Genomic DNA, 22,206 nt, shown 5'->3' with positions numbered 1-22,206 from the left:
AAAAGCCCCATTAAGAATATTTTCACCATGTCAATACCATTAAGATTAAGATTAAGATGCATTTATTAGTCCCAAACACATGCACAGAAAATGCAAAGGCACACTCATGCAGGTACGGAAATTTAACCTCTGCTTTTGACCCATCTGGTGCAGGACACACAGAGCAGTGAGCCACCTGCTGATTGATAACCCCGAATCCTAACCTCCTAACCCTAACATTACTAGTTGCAGTTATATGGTAAATTTATACTTGCATGTTACAATTCATAAATCAGACCTCTGAAGTCTCAACTTCACTTTCACTAAATCTTTGAGCTGCGATGCAATTCTGTAAAATCACCTGAAAGCAATTAGAAAATATTGTCATTTTTCTCACTTCAGACATTGAATGATTGTTAGTTTCCAGCACAGAATGGAATGTGTGGCATACCTACGTGATAACTCCATAAGGGTCCTGGGGGTGTCATTGAGAGTTGACCCATGACGAGTAATTTATTTATTTTCTCTGTCCGGTTGAAAGCAGTCTGTTTGGGAGAACACCTGCCCTTGTTTTGTTTCTCATATACAAAATGGGGGTTGTATTGTTTGAAGATTGGGTGGAGGTCAACCTGCAGGTCATAAGTCTTCATCCTGGTCCAGTGATGACTGAGGCTGGGTTCAGGAATGTCCACTACAAGACCAGTAATGAAGTGAATGTACTTTGTGACATGGCAACAAGCGTTAAGATGCATTTTCGCCATCTAGGTGTCACACAATCAATCATGAGGGATGTTTGTTTATTCAGTGCAGTGTTTATTCAAGTCTGTTATGTCCTAGGGCACCCCACCCTTCCAGAGATTCATCACCCTCAAACATAAGCAATGATAGTGCAAACATAATTTAAATAGTAATAATATACTGAACACATGTTCGCTAACAATAGACACAAACTAGAGAAATTTAAAAACTTTAACAGATTGTATTTCCCCTTCTCCTTGCGGGAAAGTTGCCAAGTTGGCAACACTGCATCATACATTACAAATTAAAAAACAAAAAAAATCTCTTCCGTATTCCGGAAAAAACCTCCGACCACTTCCGGAGCTGTCAAAAACAATAAAACAATAAACTCAACTACCGGCCAATTTTTCTTTCAAAACACTATCCCCTCTCATAAGAAAAAACGTCCAGACATTATGTTTAAGCGCACGAAACCATTTTAAAAGTTAGAAAGATATCATAACCTCACATTGTTTGCAATATTAACATAATGAAACGAATTGGGGGCGTTTTGTTTTTAATCACGCGCTTTTATTTTGAAGACAGGAGCGGCTGGTTTCCGGAACAGTTCGCTAGCTAACACAGATAGCTAACGCCTAGCTAACATCAGAGCGGCTCGGCTAGCGGTGTGAACAAGCGGCAGCATCACGTCCGAAGAACATATTTCAAACCAACCTGTTGACTCTAAATCGTTTACTACAGACCCACAGCGACCCCCCACGACCCTCCGCCCTGGTACGTGCGTGTCATTTGACTCCGTTATAAACATAAACAGCAGAGAAGCGGGGCCGTCGTCTCTGCGACCCCCCTCTCCTCCTCCTGCCTCAGCATATGTGGCCAGGTACGGCCTTCCCCTTGTTTTCAAAGCGACATGTGTAGACAGGCGACTACCCGGTGTTGTTAGCCAGCTGCTTTGTATCTGTCTGTATGCAAAACGCATTGTTAGCTTCAGAGGAAGTTGCTTCAGGAGCTGTGTGTGTGAGGGGGAGGGGTTGGGGTTGATGGGCCTCGTCTGTTGTTTTGTGAGCATTGTGCTCTCCACTGTGATCCTCATTCAAGTCTTTGGTGTCTGTCTCATTTGCTTCCTCCAGGCCGCAGACGCCTGGTTTGTCACCTCACTGCCTCGTCGGCCTTCCCTCTGATGAGCGAGCCCCTGACGTCAGGTGGAAGATGGATGTTTCCTCCACTGTGTAGCTGCAGCCTGTGAATCAGGGGGTGGATCCATCGCTGCCACATGACCAGCACAACCCCTCTGCTCAACATGAAACCCGTCAGCTATCAGAGCTTGCCGTCATCCGTGAGCACCGGACACCAGGACCTGGCCCTGGACCGTGTGCTGAGCGCCCCCAAGGTGATGTACTGTGAGAAGTGTGGGTTCGCCTCCATGGACGTGGCCGTGTTCAAGAAGCACATGATCGAGCACATGGGCGCGAGGTTTTACTGCTTCTACTGCAACAACGTCTCGTTCAGCGAGGCCGAGTTAAAAGTGCACTTGAAGCAGCACACGTCCAAGTATCCGTTCACGTGTCCCCACTGTGGACAGGGCTACATGCGGAGGCTGTGTCTTGTGAAGCACATTGACCGTCTTCATAGTAAAAGCATCAACCAAGGACCAGCAAAGCCCGGCATGACTTTAATTTCTCCCGTGCCTGTGTCCAGTGCCTTATCGAGCGTGTCTTCTGCTGATCCAACACCACCCTGGCCAACTGTTCGGGTGACCGTACCTGGCCTGAGTTCACCTGCAATCAGTCTGGATAAAGACGAACAGAGAGGGAAAACACTGGACACTATTATCTCGAATGCTTCTAATGGAAACACAGAACTCTTTTCTCCTTTCAATGGACTCCTACAGCACAACAGGGCTCTAACCGTTTCTCTCCCGGAGGAAATAACGATCCCTGCCGGCTGCTTGGTCGAACTTGTTGAGGTGAAAACTGTAAATGGGACAAAAGAGCTAAAACTGAGGCTCGTCTCTCAACAAGAAAACAAGTCTGTGATCAAAGATGCTAGGACAACAGTCTGTCAGGGCACCACACAGGGAAAGCCTTTAACATCCACATTAAACCATCAGTCTTCTATCATGAAGTCTGCAAGCATGGGGATGTGCACAGTAAACAGGAAGCAGTGTGAAACAAAGACGGTGAATGTGGAGCGTCCTGCTGCTGTCCCAGTCAGTATTTCCAATAACCTCCCGAATCAAGCGAGCAAAGAAAAGATTGGATTCAAAAGAAAGTCGCAAGAAATAATCAACCGGGAGTGGAAAACATTCATTCCAGATAAGATTCCCAAAACTATCCCCAGTCCTATTAGAGAAGGGAATAGTGGGATTAGGGTTGCACAAAGAGAACCTCTAAATCTCAATGCAGCCGCTCCCACTGTTATCTCCCCCAGGGGTGCCAACAGGTTGACTAGCACCCTGCATCCGGACTCCAAGGGGACAAGGGTTTCCCAGAGAGCGGTGGAGGAGAGGATGAATTTAATTCCAGAGCCTTCCAAGAGCATCCCAGCCCAGAGAACAAGCGACACAAAAAGCCTTCCTCAAGAGGGGTCGGTGGCTGTGAAGCTGGAACCCGGAGAGACCTGCCTCAGGAACAACACTGTCTCGAAAATAAAGACAGAGGCAGTGGGCTTGAACCAGCAACGTGTGACATCCATGGGCGTTCCCTTTCCGGCAGCCTCCAAAGTGAGACCTCCAGCAATTTTATCGTGTAAGGATAACGTCGTTCCGAATCAGTCTTTTCCAGCGCACAGGACTCTAAATGAGCGCTCATCAGTCAAAACCTCTGTGCTTTCAAATAATACAAAGTCTAAGAACTCAGCTTGGACCCAGGAAGTGAGATCCAGTGAGAGAGCAGGAGAAAGAGACGATCCAGATCCCGAGAGCTTTCCAATAATTTCCTCTGTGTTTTCGTTAAGTCAACAACCAGGAGAGGTGCAGGGCTCCGTCCAGCCACTGGTGATGGCTCTGCGCGGCATCGTGATGGATAAAAGCAACAGCTCTGGCAGTTCACATCCTCAAGGTCACATCAAGATAATAAAAGGGACCGAGCAGGTGAGAAAATTGCCGACATCGGGGTTCCGTGCTCAAGTGGCTGCAGAGGATGGACCCATCATCCTTGACCCTTTACCTACGGAGCGGTGCATTGACTCTGTGAAAGTAGAAGAGCAGAAGGACATCCAGCATCACCCTGCACTGACCAACCTCCACGTTGAAGTAAAGGAAGAAAAGAATATCACCACTCCAACAGACACTCTTGCATCAAAATCCCCAACGGATCAGGGATCTGTTTCTGAAATTGCAGCATACGTAGACGCATCCGTGGGTACAGAGACTCTGCAGTTTGTGGAAAAGACCGAGTACGACATCTCGAAGTTCCTCACTGTCTCTCTGAAGAGGGTACAAGTAGGCGTGTGGAAGAAAAACAGGAAAGGACTGAAACTAAGAATTTCCAAATATAAGACTAATTTACCTGTGGTCAGTGTTGCTGATTGTGCAGTTATTAACCCGATGCCGCTGAAGGAGGACCAGCTGGTGAAGAGACCGGGCCCCAACCAGCCCGTGGTGGTTCTCAACCACCCGCAGCCCCGGGCCCCTGTACAGGGAGCGAGGCCGGACACTATCGCCGACACAGGAGCCTCCGAGGGGGTCCCGAAATGCCAAATCTTAAAAATGCGGCTGAGCAAAGTGATGGGGCAGAAATATGAGGTGATGGGATGCACTGTCCGAGTCTTTCCATGAAGGTAGAGGACAAAGTATCACTGGAAAGAATTGTACATTTATAAAGAAAGGAAAAGTATTACGATGGGAAAATACTGATTCATGATGTTATATGTTTGTCTGTATAGGCATGGGATGTGGATTGTTGAAGTGCAATGCAGTTATTTCTGCTTTGGGGGATGTTGTTAAATGGACCATCTGCTGTAGTAGATTCTGTCAGTAATACACAGATGTTAGGAGCTGTCTCAGAAGTTTGACAAACCAGTAGATCTGCCGGAGTCGAGGCATAAACGCATGCTGTTTATTTAAGATGTCTTAATTTATTTTTGCATAGGTTATATGTCATGGTTCTTGCGGCCCCTACAAGAAGCGAGTGGTACACGCTTCACACCTAAGACAAGTCTTTCAGAACATCGTGCCATCGTGCCACATACAGTATAACCAAAGCCACGAGGAGGACATTTGTAATGATGAAAAAAAAAAATTCCGTGGGTGGCAATAAGTAATGATCAATTGTTTGTAAAAAAAAATTTAGGGAAAGATGGCACATGCAGCTTACAAAATTCGGCTGGGATTGGAGGTTTTATTCAAGTATAAAACCTCTTTTCACATTAAGAGAGCTGTACAAAAGGAAAACAGAATCCCTAAAGAGTCGTCACATATCAGCACTACATAGACGAACAGAGCCCTGCACAAGCCTGTAAAATGCCCCGTTTCTGCAAATGCGTCAGTAGCTTCCAACAATTCCCAAATTTTTGTAACTCCTTCAGCACCTGGGTGACGACATTTCATTTAAAGTTGCCTGAGAAAGTTGGTTTTCCTTATGTGTTTTTTATGTGCAGCTCTCTGCATATTTGTTTAAATGCTGGGCTGGTTTCTCGTTCGATGGTGTGTTCAGGAACTCTTTGGCAACTGTAACATGAGCATTTCATATGTCTTATACGTCCGTCAAGTCCATTTCATGCACAGTGCCCCGTTTTCCAACCAGAGCTTTGATGGTCATTCATAAACAAACTTTCTGAATGTTTTTGACTTTCCCATGTTGCCAGGAGTCCCTGAATGCAACTGAACCGTTAGTTTATTTGCGGTCGGAGCATAAAAGTCCCTCATACACATGAAGTAGAAAGATTAGCTTCTTAAATGCTTCTTTCCGTTTAAACCATAACTTCAAGCTGGGATTGGTCATCCTGTAAAAGCGAGCAAGAGCAGGCTACCCTCTGAAAAAAGTCTACCTATACCCATCTTCTTCCCATCAGCCCTCGCCTCAAGGCTACGATACCAGAACATACGAACACTGGCCGTAGTCTCTGCTTCAGCTATGTACTTTTGCCCGGCTGAAGACTCCAGTCACGTGTGAGCACAGTTTTGCCAAGGCCGCAGACACTAGCTTTCTTTTCTTGTCTTTTTTCCCTCGACTTTATGTATTGATAGCTATCAGGAACAATACGACAGAGTGTTTCAGAAACAACTTACTAACCCCACCTTTCAAAGGGTAAAAGTCTTAAAGAGTCACTGTAAATGTTTATTTTATTGTTCCGTCTCATTTTATCCTGCACTTACTGATACTTATATACTTTTTTTTAATCGTTTGCTGTGTGTGTGTTTTGATGGATCAGAAAATGTAATTATGATAGATTTGATAATTTGAGCAAAATCCTGAGAAACAAGTGTTAATTCCATAAAACCCTCTTGGTTCATCGTTTCTCCCTCTGCAGTACAATTTGCTTTGTAGCCGGCAGTCAGAAACAGAGGAGCCTGAATCAATGATTTAAAGGTTGAGCACGTAGAATTTATTGCCATCTAGGGTTGAAGCTGTGTGTTCCAGCTGAACACCCCTCACCTCACCCTCTTCTTCAAAACATGAAGGAGAACCTGTGAAAACCTTCAGTTTATCAAGTCTGGGATACTGTAAAAAACATGGCGGCTTCCGTAGAGAGGACCCGCGCTGATGTAAATATAAAGTCTTTAAATGTAAAGGGCTCATTCTAGGGTCAAGAAAACTACATTCTAGTGAAAACATTACTAGGATTATTCTATAATCAATTTCTGCCAAAAGATACCTTTCACCTCTTACACACTGAACCTTTATAGTGGGGGGGGCACTAAACTGCCTTATGACTTAAGGTTTAATTCTACTGCCATGTAGATGCTCAGTGACTGTGGTGATTCTTGGGCGATCAGAAACTTTTAAAAACTCATTGCACAAAAACATGAAGAAGGCTGCTGGCGATGTTCTGTCCTGATACTTTGCGGATCTGCTTCCTTCTTCACGACAGCATCACTACACCCGTGTGTTCCTGTTCATACTGTAGTCATGATGATGTATGAGGGGCTAGACCTATGATTGTGTCAATAGGTTTTGGTTGCCCACAGATTTTATTGTGTATATACTTAATAATAAAAACAGCGATGACATGTTAATTGCTCAGTAAGGAGCGACTAACGTTCCACTGCTTCTTTTGCAACAGCAGTGATGCTGTGATCTACTTGTGTCACATGTCAGCATGTGAAGCTGCCTCTGTCTCTGTTATTATATATAATAATTTTGTTTCTTTTCTTTGCTTGGCCTTTTATCCCGTCCTCATTTCTGTGGACATTTCCTCATGTTCCAGTTAAAGCAATTTTCGGTTTTACTACATTCACAGTGTTTATCATCATTGTGTTCTCGTGTTTTTATATATATATAAAAAAAACAATTGTGTAACTCCTGCTTTTTCTATTAAATCTAAGTAAATATGATTTCAACTTTGAATGGCTTCCTCCATCTTGTTAAGATCGAGTGTTTGCGATCATAATGAAACGTGTCATGGTTGTAAAACAGGTTTCATGTCAAGAGAAGCTCAAAGCCACTAGCTTGACCAGCAGCTCCTCTGCAGGATTCAGCCTAATATCAACACGTACAGAACACACCTCATAGTTGATCCTGTAGCCGCTGTGCAATTATTACACCTTTATTGACACAAGCAAATATATTTTAGAAATTTGAATACATGGTCAGCATCTGTCCTCACAGGCTCAGAATGAACCACAGGGTGAATGTGACTGGATGAGATTCAGCAGGTGATCATTGTGATGTGTGTTGTCATTGTAGGAGCTGGTCGACGTCCCCCCGCGTCACTGTACACGTCAGCACACAGTTCTCTGGGTATTTACTTCCTGGTGTGTTTCTGCCACTGATCAGTATTATTGGGAAGATGGTGTGAAACTTGACGATGTCAGCCACAGAGTCAAACATCTGAGGACAAAACAAAGATGTCAGCTCCAGCACAGATAAAGAATGTACATGTATATATGCTGGAGAGTTAAGAGCTTGTTGGAATTGGCCTCATGCGGTCTTTCCTCCACTCACATCTTTTGAATGTTGTCCTGTTCCCAGAGCGAACTTGCTGCTGCTCTCAAAGAACCGGATCTTTACATTGTAAACCTTCTTCTCGTGATACACAGACAACACCAAAGGTTCGCTGGCGGTGTTGATGGAACAGTCTCGCACCAGAAACGCACCGTTCTACAGTCCGGAATTACAAAAAGAAGAAAGAGCTAAGTCTGACATTCTGATTTCTGCACAGCAGCTCTTTCCTTGAAAATTAGTCTTTGTTCCTGAGTTTGCTTCTTACACAAAAACCTTGACCTGACGTCTAAACTTTTCTAAAGATTAAACCAACTGGCTCTGATGTGTTAATCATTAAGTTTCACAGACTGGTCTGGTTGGCAGAAACAGATATAAAAGGGATAATGATCTCAGGGACGCTGACAGGAACAAGACATTGCACTGTAAAATCAGATGCATAATCTTTGAGTTAATTTGAATTGCAAATATAACAGTTTTAAAACTTGTTAAACCACAACAGAAATCAAAAGTTGCCTTAGGGTTGTTAAAGAAAACTGAGAATCTTTTTTTGAGGCATCAAATCCACTTTTATCAACTCTTAAGATTTGTGATCCTTACATATCACTTCATACTGTATCTATGTCATGTTCCACAGTTCTGAGTCAGAGCGGCTGCAAAGAGAAAATACACTGGAAATCGTATTTCATTCAATTAATTTTGATGTTGATCAAAATAATAAGGTAAAGAACATTACTCCCACTACTCTGCTATTCCCATAATGTTAAAAGAGGCTGTTGTAGTAAGTAGGCTTATAGGTTATAGGCTTGCAGTTACATTACCAGTAGAGGTCGCTGTAGCCCCCTTAGTATTTCTACTCCCAGCGTCTCCTCATCCAACCCTCACCAAGAAAGAGAATACGTGTGTTTACCAATGTTTAGTTAATTCCATACCTTGTTCACCAGATGTAAAGCATGCTCTGCATCTGCTCGACTACAGGCCCCGATGTACCAGTCCTCCTCACAATATGTCTGCCAGTAGAATAGAGATCATAAAACTTACATCCTCCATTATTTCACTGAACATTTATTTTAAAATAATTTCGCCGCACTTTTTACCTGTTGAGGTTTTTCCTTTGAAACAAATTCGTGTTGGTCAAAGTCGTCTTTAGTTTGCGGCCACTCATGGTGATGACGTCCTGACAGCCCCCTTTCTTTAAGAAGATGTTAAGGATGACTTATGTGATCGATATGTTCATAATGACACTGATGAGCTGAAACTTTACTCACCCAGATTCTGTTGTGACCTGAATAAAGGAAGTGAGTAGAACATGGTGTCACACAAAAATTAACAAGAATAAATAAATAAATGCATTTAAATACAGTTTGCAACAGAAAGAACTATTCCTATATTTTTAGGCTACACATTTTTATTTATTTATACACAAAATGCCTGATAAAAAGCAAATTAAACTCTTACCTTATTTCTAAATCATGAGTTTCCAGATCCAAAGAGTATCTGAGGTGGTTTTTGGGACCTGAGACAGTTTCTGAACTCTGTCGACCTAAAATCCCAGAATTACAACTGACTATATGTTTTTCTACAAAATCATATTCTCTGTTAAATTACGTTACCTCTTACCTGTGGTTTGTGAACCCAATACTGCCTTCTAAGTGTAAAAAAAGAAAGTTAAGTGATGTTGTGCAGCCAGATAACAAGTCTTATGAGAAAGAATAAAAAGTTTAAGTGTTGATTAACTACATTGTTTCATGGTTACAGCTCATAAAGGTCCTGCCCCAGAACTTGTAATATAAATAGAATAAACAGAATGATTAAAGATAAGTAGCAGAAATAAAAGTGAGATACAGAATTAACAGCAAAACGACAAAGATCTACATTCAATATAATTGTGTCGGAAAATAAAACTGCGTTTATGATTACTTACTTTTTTAGTCCCCGTCTGTTTCCTGCTGAAATTAAACACATTTACATAAAATCACAATATGCTTTTTATACAAAAAACCGCCGGGCTCTCCTGTGATTATGATTCTAACCAGCAGATGGTGCAACAGCTGCACAGTGTGAACTGGGCGGGCCTCCTCTCTTTCTACTATCCACATGTGGGACAGGGGCCCCATGGGGCTGTGGTGAGCCTCAGGGGAATAATACAACCACAGTGGAGACGTTCCCTGGTGAAACTAACGTCTCTCGACTTGTTCTTTCACACATTAGTCTGAGTGAGAATCAAACGGGACTCACTCTCTCCTGCAGGGTTGAGTCCATCCAGGAGGCTGATTTATTAACGGCAGGGAGGAAGATGGAGGTGATGGAGAATACCTGGAAGAGCCAGACATCAGCTGTGAGTCTGTTTATATTCACAGTTGAATATATTGAATAGTATAGAACAGTAAATTACCTGTGGGAGTGCTGAGGAAGGAAAAGAGACAGAGAACAATGAATGCAGTTAACAAACACACGATATGACCCTGTTGTAAATAGCTCAGGTGTTTACCTGGTTTCCTGGAGGCACGGGTGTGAATCTCTTATCTGTAAAAACAACATGTTAGATTAATGTCTGGGATGCGACTGTGAACTGGCTTTCGTTTTATATTTGTATTTGTTACCTAAAATGTTTTTTCTTCTGCCAGGCTTCAGATCTCTATTTACTGCAGGTCCTGTGATTCAAAAACACAATGCAGAAAACTGAATATCTGTTTTCAGGGTCGAGATTTAGAGATTTAAAAAAAACTGACTGTAAGAATTATATGCATCAAAATCTACTGGGGTCATTTATTGTATTCACAGTTTTTATAAAGTGAATATAAAGTTCTCATAAAATATAATAAAAGCATGGTTCTGTTCACGTGACAAATATTAAGAAGATAATTAATCAGAGCTGCAGTGGCAAAGAAATATTTTACAGGCAATACTTTATAGTGACAAATGATATAGGAATAGAATATTTTAAGATACCTATTAGAAAAGAATAACTGAATAACTACTCTGAAGATCCACTCTACCCAATACTGCATTTGGAAAAACAAATATTATCACTGAGAGGCTCTGAAGACAAATTGTACCGGATGTGCCACAGGAACATTTGTGTTTCAAACATTTCTCTTCAACGCTGGAAACCTTCAATAAAAAGAGTTAAAAAGATGATCGAGGGAGATTTGAGGCACATGATCACAATTTCCCTTTACCTGGTGGGGTTTCTCTGAGTGGACATCTGAGCTGGGAGCTGGAGTTACCCTGATAATAACAATAACATAATTATTATAAAAATGAGATAAAAGTTAGAAATTCAATGATAAAACCAAACGAATATTTTACATATGCATTTCCCACAGAAATCTACTTGGATGCACACACAGTACATTGTTTGATTAATGTTACATCAAAGATTTACAGTAAAATAATCTTGGATTTAAAGGAAAGTTGATGATTACTCTGAAGGTACAATAGTGTACAAGTTTAAGCAGGTATTTTTTGTGGTTCAATGGTAATATGTATATTCACTTGTAAAAGTCAAACAGAAACCTTACAGCGAGGCCTGAGGAGAGGCTCTGAGCTGATGACAACCATGGAAAGTCCCTGTCTGGAAACCAGAAAGAAAGACTGAAACGTTCATCAGTGTCGGGGACGATGTTAGGATCAGTGCCAGTTCACAGTTTCACTTTCTTGGAGTTTGCATCGTACCCGTAACTCAGCAGCACATTGAATTGATTACAGAAGGAGCGAACAACCACAAGTGTGAACACGTTTAAAGGCCACAGTCAGTCCATGTAAAGCTACAGACGTGCAGCTGTGAGGCCCCTGGCTGGGGGCCACGTCCACGCAGCCGGGTAAAGGGAGACTGTTCATGCTACACGCTTCCCTCCGATAATTGTGATCTCCCGCAGTCGGACTCCGCCAACAGATGGCTCTGGAGACCCACTCGCAGATCATGCTCACTCAGCAGGAGCTCTGTCTCTCAGATCCACACTGCTTCTCATCACAGTCTGTGTGTGTGTGTGTGTGTGTGTGTGTGTGTGTGTGTGTGTGTGTGTGTGTGTGTGTGTGTGTGTGTGTGTGTGTGTGTGTGTGTGTGTGTGTGTGTGTGTGTGTGTGTGTGTGTGTGTGTGTGTGTGTGTGTGTGTGTGTGTGTGTGTGTGTGTGTGTGTGTGTGTGTGTGTGTGGGTGGGTGGGTGGGTGGGTGTGTGGGTGTGGGTGTGTGTGTGTGCTTCATTGTGATCATATTTTACAGAACATGGTAAAGAAAAATTGAAACATACTCCACATCATTGTGTCATCTAGCAAACACAGCAGGTTTTTGAGATTTCTATTTAGTACATCTTATATTACATTTGTTTGTATCTATAATACATTTGTTTTATTGGCCCTTATGTGTGCTGGACATTTTGTTTTAATTCAATATCATAATTTGAGTCAGAAGCGCAGAGAGATTTAGATTCAAGAATGGTTTAAATCCTTTAAGATTTTTTACAATCTAAAAGAAAGAATTAGATTAGATGATATACAACAAAAGTCAAAGGTCAGATTTATTCTAAAAATTGACAGAATTACTTCTTTGTGATTTAATATTTTTCACTGGACTGAAATAGAAAAATTTTGCTGATAAAAAAAAATCTTATTCTCAAATGATACTGAAGGAATTAAAAAAGTTAACTTCCACTGGTGTGTGCAATAAACCAATTTAGTTTTATATTTTTGACTGAAGACAAAGTTATAGACTTATTTAGGGTTTCTTTGAAAATTTAAAATTAAATTAAATCGAACTTAACTCACATATATATATATAAGAATAAAAGACTACATTGAAAAACCCATGCGTCTCTACCTGCGTACTCCATTTCTTCATAGATGGGCCTGGCAGGAAGTATGCACACGCTCAGCACTTCCTCCTGGTCATCCACCACGGCGTACTCGGGCTCTGTGATGTCACTGTAGCTGCCGCGTATATGATTTGTGGTGTGATCCTGTGGAGACAAAAGTACAGCTTCCTCATACTGAAAAACATAAAGTGTACAATAGACGACCTTTAAAAACCTGCTGCTTAATGAACACTTATGTCTGGAGCTCTGAGACTCAGATGTTACTTCACTTTCATACAATGCAACACACAAACCTGCATTATGTCAAAAAGGCAACAAGATTCTCAACAGTGAACTCTTTGCTTTTGATAAAAATCCTTTTTCTACATTCACTCTCCTACTGGAAAATAGATACTTGCATAAATAATTAACTTACAAAGGGAATTCAATGTAGTCTGTAATGACCTCATATACAGCGATTTATTCTGAGAGGACGTTTTACGTTTAGATCCTCGACACTCACACAACACCGATAAGCACAGGAGGAGATAATGAGCTGTTGCAACATCCCCCCTCTGCTCGTCTCTCAGGTATGTCTTTATCTTCACAGTTACACAGTTACACATACACAAAGACGCACAAGATGTTGAAGTGTTACACAACAAACACTGAATGTTTCTGTGGATTTAAGCGCCTGTGGCGAAGCTGCAGAAATAGTTGGGATTAAGATGAATACGTTATCGCTGGGTTCATCAGTCCCGGCCAATCAGACCAGCTGCTCAGGGTTTTTAATTTGAAAGCTACATGGATGTGAATGTGTTGGTCCTGCTGCTGCGCAACAACCATGAAGCATTAGAGCAACGCCGAGGCACAATATTTCACCACAGGAAGGAACTGTTCGCTTCTGTATGCAGGTTGTTTTTATGTCGTCCACATGTAATGATAGCACAGTTTAAAAAAAGACAATAATTCATAGAACAACCACATGTTTGACTGTGGTCTGACAATTTGACAATGTAAATTAAGTTTTGTTTAATTATTCAAAAAAATGTGGGGGAAAAAATACACTTTTGCAAAATATGGAAAACAGTATCTACAGATGAGGTTCATGAATATAAAACAAAAAATGAATGTCTGATTTACAAGCCTGGTGGCTTGTTGCAGTACAGGTCATAAACCCTGCCTCCTCCATGTTAGCTTCTTGGACATGGAACAAAATAAATGAGTGAAAGTACACACAAAGTAAAATCTTCTCCACTATGTTTTCTGTTATGTTAGTTATGTCTTAGTTCTAAGTTTAGTTTTAATGATTTATTTAAAGCTATAAAAATGGGGTTGACATTTTAGGATCGACAGCTGAGACTAACTCGTGATTGGTTGACGGCTCCTCTCCACGATCAGCAGACTCCAAATTATGTCAAAAATGCTCGATGGCTGCGCCTGATTCTGCGATAGTTTAGATTTGTTTTTGTACAACGGGAGGAAGTGGAGACGCGTGGTCCATCTCTATCTACATCTACGTTGTTAACACACATTCATCTGTCAGATAATCATTCAGTCAGGATTTATACTGGTACTGGGTCAGATTCTAAGTGATTGTTAAAGTATATTTCTTCATATATCAGGAGACTCCGGATGAAACACGCACATCATTTCTCTTCAGTCTCAAATCTATCAAATATGAGGTTTTTCAAATACGTCCTGGAGGCACAAATATTTACCAACACAGTCAGGGAACCTTCATCCAACTCTTAAACTGTTTATTTCCAACGTCTGTGACTTTTATATTTGTTATAGAAGTCGAGAATCTCAAGGACATGGAACTAAAAGAGCTTCTCTGTGGTTCTGAAGAGGCAAAGTGAAGGTCAACCCAACACTTAGCATCACCTTTAATTGCTCGGTGCGGCTTTTGTGAAAAAGGCCGAGAGCTTTTCAAAGAATTCAAAGGAACAAAAATCCCCCTGAATGTAAAAAAGCAGCTTTTGTATGAACCAAATGAACGATGATTCCTCGCAGTCAAATATTCATTATATTCATAAACACAACAAGATGTTAATGTGCACATTTCATCTCCGACAGAAAAAGCTCATACAAATAAAATGAGACTATAACTCTGCCTCACAACGTTGATACATCAATGTTATTTAGTGCGAATTTGAAATATGATTATTCCATAAATTCATTAAAATAAAACAGAGAGAATAAATGAAGTAGGAATATGAATAAAAGGGATATTAATGCAACGCTGGGAAGAATCAGCATCGGCACCGTGTTGTTCTCGCTGTGCACTAACAATGACAGATCAGAAACCGGCTCTTTACTGCTTTCTGTGCTGAAAGGTAATTATCATGTGGCTCTGAACTCCCCAAGTCCCCCCCCCCCCCCCGGGAACGTTCATGTGGAACCAGCAGGGAAACGCTGTGGACGCGGCCGCTATAACTCACCATTATCACAGCTGACTCATGGCCGGTCCCTCTCACAGCAGCTAGAGACAAATATGAAAACCATCATTAGTTTGGGTGATACGCTAAAGACTGCAGCCTCTCTGTCCTTTTCTTCCTCATGAGGTTTTATATTAAACTACACAGAGCTTTATGTTTTCACATGTCTAACATGCAGGGGAAAGAAACTGTGTCTGAATTCACTGAGAAACTAAGATTTGAAAAGTGTTTATTTGTGACAGAATCACCTGAACTGTGAAATGATCCTTGTGCTGCAGACAGAGCAGCAGATTCTGTTTGAACAGCTTAAATAAATGATCAGATTGATTTGGTTCATCTTGAATCAATAAACAAAATCTGAGCCTCAGTCATTTTAATGTTTATATGTAAATTATCTTTTATTTCTCAATAAAATCTGGTTAGTGTTAATTTAACACTACTACTGCAGTTCCCACTTGTGTTCACATCGGTTAATCCCGAGCAAGGGTTAAACAGCTGTGCTTTAATATATAAATGCAATCATTAATTATTAATAACAAGTACATAATATTTATAACAAACACCTCAGCATAAGTTAAACTTTTTTTATTTATCTGTAAATCCTCATTCCACTGTCTTCAGGTCAAGTTTCAGAGGATTTTACTGAAGAAAGTTTGAGAAAACTAAAGGTAAATTACTTCACATTATCTTTCTGTGAGCAAAACATCAACAATTCTTAAGATTTTGTATCAATTGTAGAAATCCTGTTTCCAGGAGTGAAGAGAAGCTCAGGGTCAGAGCTGATCAATCACTTTTTGATTGTCAGTTTTTCTTTTTCTTGAAATCTCTTTGGACGTGGAGGGAAGCAAAACAGGAAGCAGGAAGGAAACCTGCCTGAAATAGAAGTTCAGAAAGGCCCAGGGAAAGTGAAAATGCCAGACGACATTACAAGCTACAGACTCACATCCCAACAGGCAGAGTCAGACTCAGTATTGGATTTGGCACCGTGGTCCGACCCTCAGCGGGGCGGCCTGTCTACTTTGTGGAGCTTAGTTGGCCACGGGAAGTGGTGTTGGGTGAAACGAGAAGGCGGAGATTAGATACATGGGAGCTAGCGTCTGAGGTTGAGCAGCTATAGTCCGGAAAACAAACTTCTGCCCCATGGAAATTGGGTGCAGAGGATTTGCGGCAACTCAAACCAACCCGACCCGGCTCCGCTGTGGCCGCGAGAAAATATCGAGTGCAGAGCGAGAGAGAGCTCAGGCGGAGGACAGACGTGATACCGACAGGGTTCAAACTAGGAAATACCATTAACAAAGCATAATTAAATATCATTTAGTGTTATCTGTAATGTTCTAGTTGGTGTTGATACAAGTTTTTAAGAGTATTTACACACTGACTTTTAAATCAAGAACCAGGTCTTTTATTACATTTGCTTTATTTTCTCGATTTTATCCTTATATACATCCAGTTCACATCCGCAAATTGCATACGTGATTACAGTTTTTTACATTTAAGTATAAATATGAGACTAAATCATAAATAATAGATCATATATAATTGAACAGCAACTGGATTCTTGTTCTTGAATTTTTCTCAAAGTGTGAATCTCCTCTCTGAGACAGATAGTCCTGCACTTCAAAGACAATCTCCTCTTTAAATGTCTGAGCCTTTTCATATATTTTGAACGTCCGAGCAGCTTCTCTGCTCCGTCCTCCTCGTTCACATCGACACAAATACCCCCAGAGAAAGTGACCTACCTTTTGGACTGGCATCGGTGAGTGACCGTCAGTGTGTTCCAGGAATAGAGAGCACACGGTTTACACGAACTCCTGGTCTGCTTCAAGTCTCAGTGACGGAGGTACACAGCCCACTGCACTCAGCCAGAATGACTTCCTGTGTGGTGAATAATTGTGTGAGGTCTTCACACTTGTTTTAAACACATAGAGGTTTGTTTCTTCCTCTGCATCCAGAATCTGATTTAACAGGTTTTCAAATATATCTCCAAAATATTTTGAGGCATCAGCTGTGATACACTGTTGTTTAAAAGGCCCGTGGAGCTAATTTCTGCATCGACCTCTTGACATTTAAAAAGGTTTTGATCTCGAAGCTGCAGCCTCAAAGTTTCCTGTGCTACCTTTTGTCATACATGAAGTGTTTGTGTACGTGCTTGTGTGTGTGTCTCTGTCTATTTATGAAACCACTGTTCCAAAATCAAAAAATATGATTCTTAAAAAACAGGCCTTGGGCGATTGTTCAGTAATTCTTGGCAAAAAAACTGAATTTATTATTGCTGCAGGTATTTCTCTACATTTGAACAAGGGACACGCTGACATTTCAACTTCTACTCTGTCAAGTGCAGAAGAAGCAGGGTGACATTTTCTCCTGTAATTAGATCAATCCCCCCGCGTCGTTTATACTTCAAACAAGAGGATGAACCCAATTCTAATTTGTGCCAATATTTAACTTGAGGTTAACCTTTCTAAGTGATATTTTCCCTCATATTAATATTTTCATTTTATAACACAAACACTTGAAAAAGGGCACATTTACAGCACTCAGGTGTAACATGGTTTGTATCAGATGTGGATCAAGGATTTTTTAAAGCCAGGGGCCACAATTTACACAGAGGGGCCAATTACATGTCCGACATTCAAGCACAAGCACAGATACAGTTAGGTGCACTCCTTGTTTTCTTTTAGCTCTATAGCTTTGAGCCACACGACACCGAATGTATAATGAACATTTTTTCTTCTTCAAGCACATTTTCTACTTCAAAAACGATTTGAAATTAAAAAATAGATGCAATAACAACTTAAACAATTTTTCATATTTAATGTCAATATTGTTAGAAAGTGACAATTACTCAAGTTACTCTGCTGGGTTACACTCACATAAACCAAAACCCAGACAATTAGAGGCATTACACTCCGTCTATTAGTCGGCACACAAGACCTGAAATGAGGCAGAAAATATGCTGAATCAAGTTGAGGATATTTTCAGCGTCGGCAATGAAGCCGGTTTTATTGGTCCGTGCAGCACCGCCAGCAGTTTCAGATAAAGAGGCGAGCATCACTCACTCTTATTGTAAACCTTGCAGCCGGTGCAGGATATTATAACGTGATGTTCTGCTTTAAGGCCTTCCTTCTCAAGCCTTCACAGATTGTGACCTCAGACACAAAAGCTCTGCTCACCAGGCACTGCAGGTTATTCCTTTGAATTTCAAGTGTATGGGAAAGTTTTAGTGCTAAACTTGACAAAGGTAAAGAGAAACTTTGATATTTTTTACATTTACGTCGTTGCCAAACTGATGAGCTCAGTGAAGATTAAGACGACACGCTTAGTGACTCGCCTCTGGTTTGAGGGGAGCAGTCCGATAGTGTTACTGTCTGCAGAGCGTTGGAGGCCAGTTGCAGCAGAGCACCGGCGCACAAGGTCAGCCTCCCTCCTGCGGTTTCTTCTGCAATGGTATAGCCTGACTTCCTGTGAGAGATTACCATCTGGCCTCTCATATTCTCACTGATGCTTATCTCTTGAGCCGCCAACACCAGCTCCCCGATCGTCTCTACACCTCGGCCCCCCCAGCGACAGCCCCATCAGCCTGTCAATCTGGCAGCTCATCCTGTGTCCTCCTCCCGTCCCCCTTCCCTGTCCTGGACCTGTCACTGGGAAATAAGATCCAGAGCCGCAGCCTGAGGGGTGAGGAACATGGAGGATGAATGTGGGGGGGCTGGTGAGAAAAATGTCTTGAGTTCTATAGGTTGATAAAATCCAAGTTCTTCATGCATTCACGGGCGTCTCACGTTCACGTCATGTGATCGTAATCATAAACCACATCAATTAGCCTCTGAACAGCTGCTGCTCCCCCCCCCCCCCTATTACACAGAATAACCACAGAGTGAAGGTAAATGTGGCTACGCATTTCCTATGAATACATTTCTCAACAGTTTCACAAATAGCTCTTGAAGATTTTTTTCATATCACAGCTTTGTTTCAGGCTGAATCTGCTGGAAGGGTACAACGTTTGTTCAGACAACCATTTAGGTGTTCCTGTCTCATACAGGGCCTTTATCTGCTCCAGGATTTGACGTCTCCAAAACTGACTATTTTAAAACAAATGAATTTCCCATCAACCTCGACCACATAGTGTAGAAGTACATTCTGCCCTGAAGAAGCTGCGCCGGTCACAGGACGTATTTTAAACCTAACTTTTAAACACAAAAAACATAACCCACTCCTGGAGAGACAGTTATTATACAGCAGCTTTAATATCAATTCAATAAACAAGTTAATGTCACACACAGTAAACTGTTCTGCATGAAAACTTTAATTCATATTTGTGATTTAAGGAATTACAGCTGATAATTCTTCTTTAATTGTTTTGTGGCTTATAATGTAATATTCTAGTGAAAATAGATAATTAATAGATTATTTAAGTTAGAAAAAGATGATTTCAACATTTTCAATCCAGAAGCCCATAAAAGTAAAAGTCATTGTCAAGCAGGGTACTTAAGTCGAAAACAGGATGAAAATAAAGCCTTTAATCCTGATAATAATTCTAATATGTGGATAATAATAAATAATCAGTCCATGAAGCAGGTGCTTTCTTCAGGAATGTTGCTGTCGAAAAGTTACAGAAACTCCTCTGGTAAGCACACTAGTTGAAGTACCCTCATTATTGCCATAGAAACCATGATACAGATAAGAAGTGGGCCTAACAGATTTCAGTTTTTTACTGTTACTTTCTGATGAAACTTAGTGAGAGTCTGTAGGTTTTATTCCCTGAGCGCTCAGCCTCGTCTGCTGCTTATAAGAGAAGGATGAGATGATGCCATCGAGCCAGATAAGATCTGGGAGAGGGAGAGGGCAGGTAGTCTTGCCGGTCTGGCTATCTATCTGATGAGAGTGTGATTCAGCAGCGTGAATAATTAAAGCCGGGAGCACTGATAGGAATCTGTAGACGCCAGGCTCGGATAATACTGTACGGATACCGGGGGCCTCCGGTGCAGGGAGGTGGCGTCCGGGACGACATCAGTCACCGTGCCCGTGCCCCAGGCAGCCGTCAGGGCACCGAGCTGAAGGTCAGCAGATGATGGATGGACAGAGACCGGCGGTGGCTCACCGCTGGAGTTGACTAGAAAACGAATGTCCTGTACATGAAATATTATCCCCACGGAGGAAGATACCTGATCTGATACTGCAGCAGTGTGTCATGGCTTTGTGAACTTTGTGAAAAGCTGCGGTCCATCAGCTTGAAATGCCGTTTGTGACAGGGAGAGGTCGGAAGAAAGAGAATTCCTTCCATTAGCAGAGGCAGCGTTTGGTTGATGCTACATCAGAACAATCCTCATCTCAGAATGTAATTACTCCTCGAAGGGTCAAAAGTATTTTTTTGCATCGTCTGGAGCATTTTTGTTTGTCTCACATCGTCTTTGTTTTTCCCTTTTAGCAGATTTCTCAGACTTCTGTAGCAGCAGCTGCACAAAAATGAACTGAGCCCTGAGCGTTAGGAGGAGGATGTTATTTTTGAGGACCAGTCCTCTGCGATTCTGCTACAACTTCCCACTCAGTGACAACATTTTTAATTCATGTTTGTCTTGCAAAGGATGTCGCACCAAATATAGACAGGTAGAGCATGCCGAAGTTGAAACAAGCCTCTGTAAGACACCAACCACTAAAGAACGTCCTCCTCCCACTCAAGTATTTGTTTTTTTTTGTACCTCTCTCTTAGTCGCCTCCATACACTGCTACATTCATTATAACGGTAGCAGTGTGTTGGCAGAGCCTCCGCAACGCCGAGGAGAAACCGTATTCAGGTCAACTCACAGCCAGAACTATTCCTTGATTATTCCGTATTTATCAGTCGTTCCCCCACTGCGGTGCGGAGTCTCTGGAAGAAGTGTCTGGGTGAGACGAGCCCTGGGATAATGAGCTGCGTGCCAGCCTGCTGATTGTCGGGCGACGAGCTGCGCCTCACCCCGCTCAGAAGTCACATTCAAATAATCATCTCACTCAGGCCGCGGCGAGCCGGTGATGTGGGAGAGCAACGCTAATGTGGAGGCGTCGGCTGCCTCGTCGATAAAACACCCAAAGTGCGTCCGATGAAGCCTCACACGCTGCAGATGTGGTTCCCGGCTCGAGTGGCAAACACGTGTTTCGCTTGCTGTGTAAGAAATGTGTTTTTAATGGCGGCCATTACACAGTGATTCGAGTTCTGAAGCCTGTGAGGTTGCTCTGTAGTTAAGTGCAAATGTCAACATGTGCTCAGCAGGTTTGTCCTGCTCAGATCTGTGATTTTGATGCAGTGAGATTTGATGCTGTGAGATGAGAACCGGAGTAAAATTCATCTTATTGAGACACTTCACTCAAAATCACAAATGTCAACCAAAATCATCTGATAACCACAAATATGTGTTTTATATTTCACTGTTATCCACCCAGTACGTCAGCCTGGACCAAATTAGTCTTTTGACCTATAACCTTCTCCACACTTTCTAATTTTTCCTTCACGATTCATAAATGGACTCAAATTTAAACAGTGATTAGCCTGTGAAAAACTGTCATGTGTAAATTCCAGCTTTAAGTTATTACATTCCACCAAGGCCACGGCCTGTGCAACATTTTGTGCTATTTTTAAAAAGGTGCGCGACTCCCAGTAAAGATGCTAAAATCTGAATATAAATAATCCTTCTTAACTAAATTTTTCTAAATACAATTTGCTGTAGTACTGTGTCAAAAATAGTGAGACAGCGAGAGCACACTGTGTGTTTGAACAAATAGAAAAACACCCCAACACAACATATTTACAGACACCAAGATATAATTTCCTGAACATTACGTATTAAACATGCACCGATACTGAGAAATGAAAAGTCGGACTGATGAAGAATCTTTTTTTCTGCCGCTCACATGTTCATTTCCTGTTAGGTGGTGCACCTGGTAAACACCCGTACAATCTCCTCAGGGCTCCAACTGCCTGTGGCGAGCGACGCTGATAGCATCCGTGTGCGTTCTCTGTTAAAATAAACAAGTAAACACTGTGATGCGTTGAATATCAAAGCATCTGCTGCATCTGAAAGTGTAACGATGTGTTATCTTCACACAGATTTAAGTGAGATGGATATTCATAGTGATTTGAATTTTGTTGAGTTTGTTGACTGTGCTCAAACATTA

The 22,206-nt window shown here is 41.7% G+C and overlaps 2 protein-coding genes across 3 annotated transcripts; one reads left to right on the top strand and one right to left on the bottom strand.

Annotated features, from left to right (window-relative positions):
* The first annotated feature begins 1,339 nt into the window (after window positions 1–1,339).
* Window positions 1,340–7,226, top strand: LOC133958998 (uncharacterized). The gene is made up of 2 exons (XM_062394052.1): window positions 1,340–1,491; window positions 1,848–7,226. Exon 2 carries the CDS (start codon window positions 1,991–1,993, stop codon window positions 4,493–4,495), a length of 2,505 nt encoding a protein of 834 aa, XP_062250036.1. The 5' UTR covers window positions 1,340–1,491; window positions 1,848–1,990; the 3' UTR covers window positions 4,496–7,226.
* A 169-nt stretch (window positions 7,227–7,395) lies between these two features.
* LOC133959392 (cytokine-dependent hematopoietic cell linker) lies at window positions 7,396–16,901 on the bottom strand. Of its 2 annotated transcripts, none has more exons than XM_062394554.1 (17): window positions 16,794–16,901; window positions 15,058–15,098; window positions 12,640–12,778; window positions 11,345–11,397; window positions 11,003–11,051; window positions 10,424–10,474; window positions 10,312–10,346; window positions 10,216–10,226; window positions 10,059–10,136; window positions 9,745–9,769; window positions 9,441–9,468; window positions 9,279–9,363; window positions 9,089–9,105; window positions 8,918–9,012; window positions 8,753–8,830; window positions 7,824–7,979; window positions 7,396–7,709 (listed from the first exon to the last, which is right to left on the bottom strand). In XM_062394554.1, the coding sequence occupies exons 2-17, from the start codon at window positions 15,058–15,060 to the stop codon at window positions 7,557–7,559; spliced, it is 1,056 nt and encodes a 351-aa protein (XP_062250538.1). In that variant the 5' UTR covers window positions 15,061–15,098; window positions 16,794–16,901; the 3' UTR covers window positions 7,396–7,556. The 2 variants fall into 2 exon arrangements, with proteins under 2 accessions (XP_062250538.1, XP_062250539.1); XM_062394555.1 differs by having other exon boundaries at window positions 9,745–9,766; window positions 16,794–16,884.
* Between the last annotated feature and the right edge of the window lie 5,305 nt (window positions 16,902–22,206).

Source organism: Platichthys flesus, chromosome 8, assembly GCF_949316205.1.
Source record: "Platichthys flesus chromosome 8, fPlaFle2.1, whole genome shotgun sequence".
In the NCBI taxonomy this organism is placed as follows: Eukaryota; Metazoa; Chordata; class Actinopteri; order Pleuronectiformes; family Pleuronectidae; genus Platichthys; species Platichthys flesus.
Note: the sequence above shows the minus strand (reverse complement) of the source record. Positions and strands in the feature narration are given on the sequence as shown.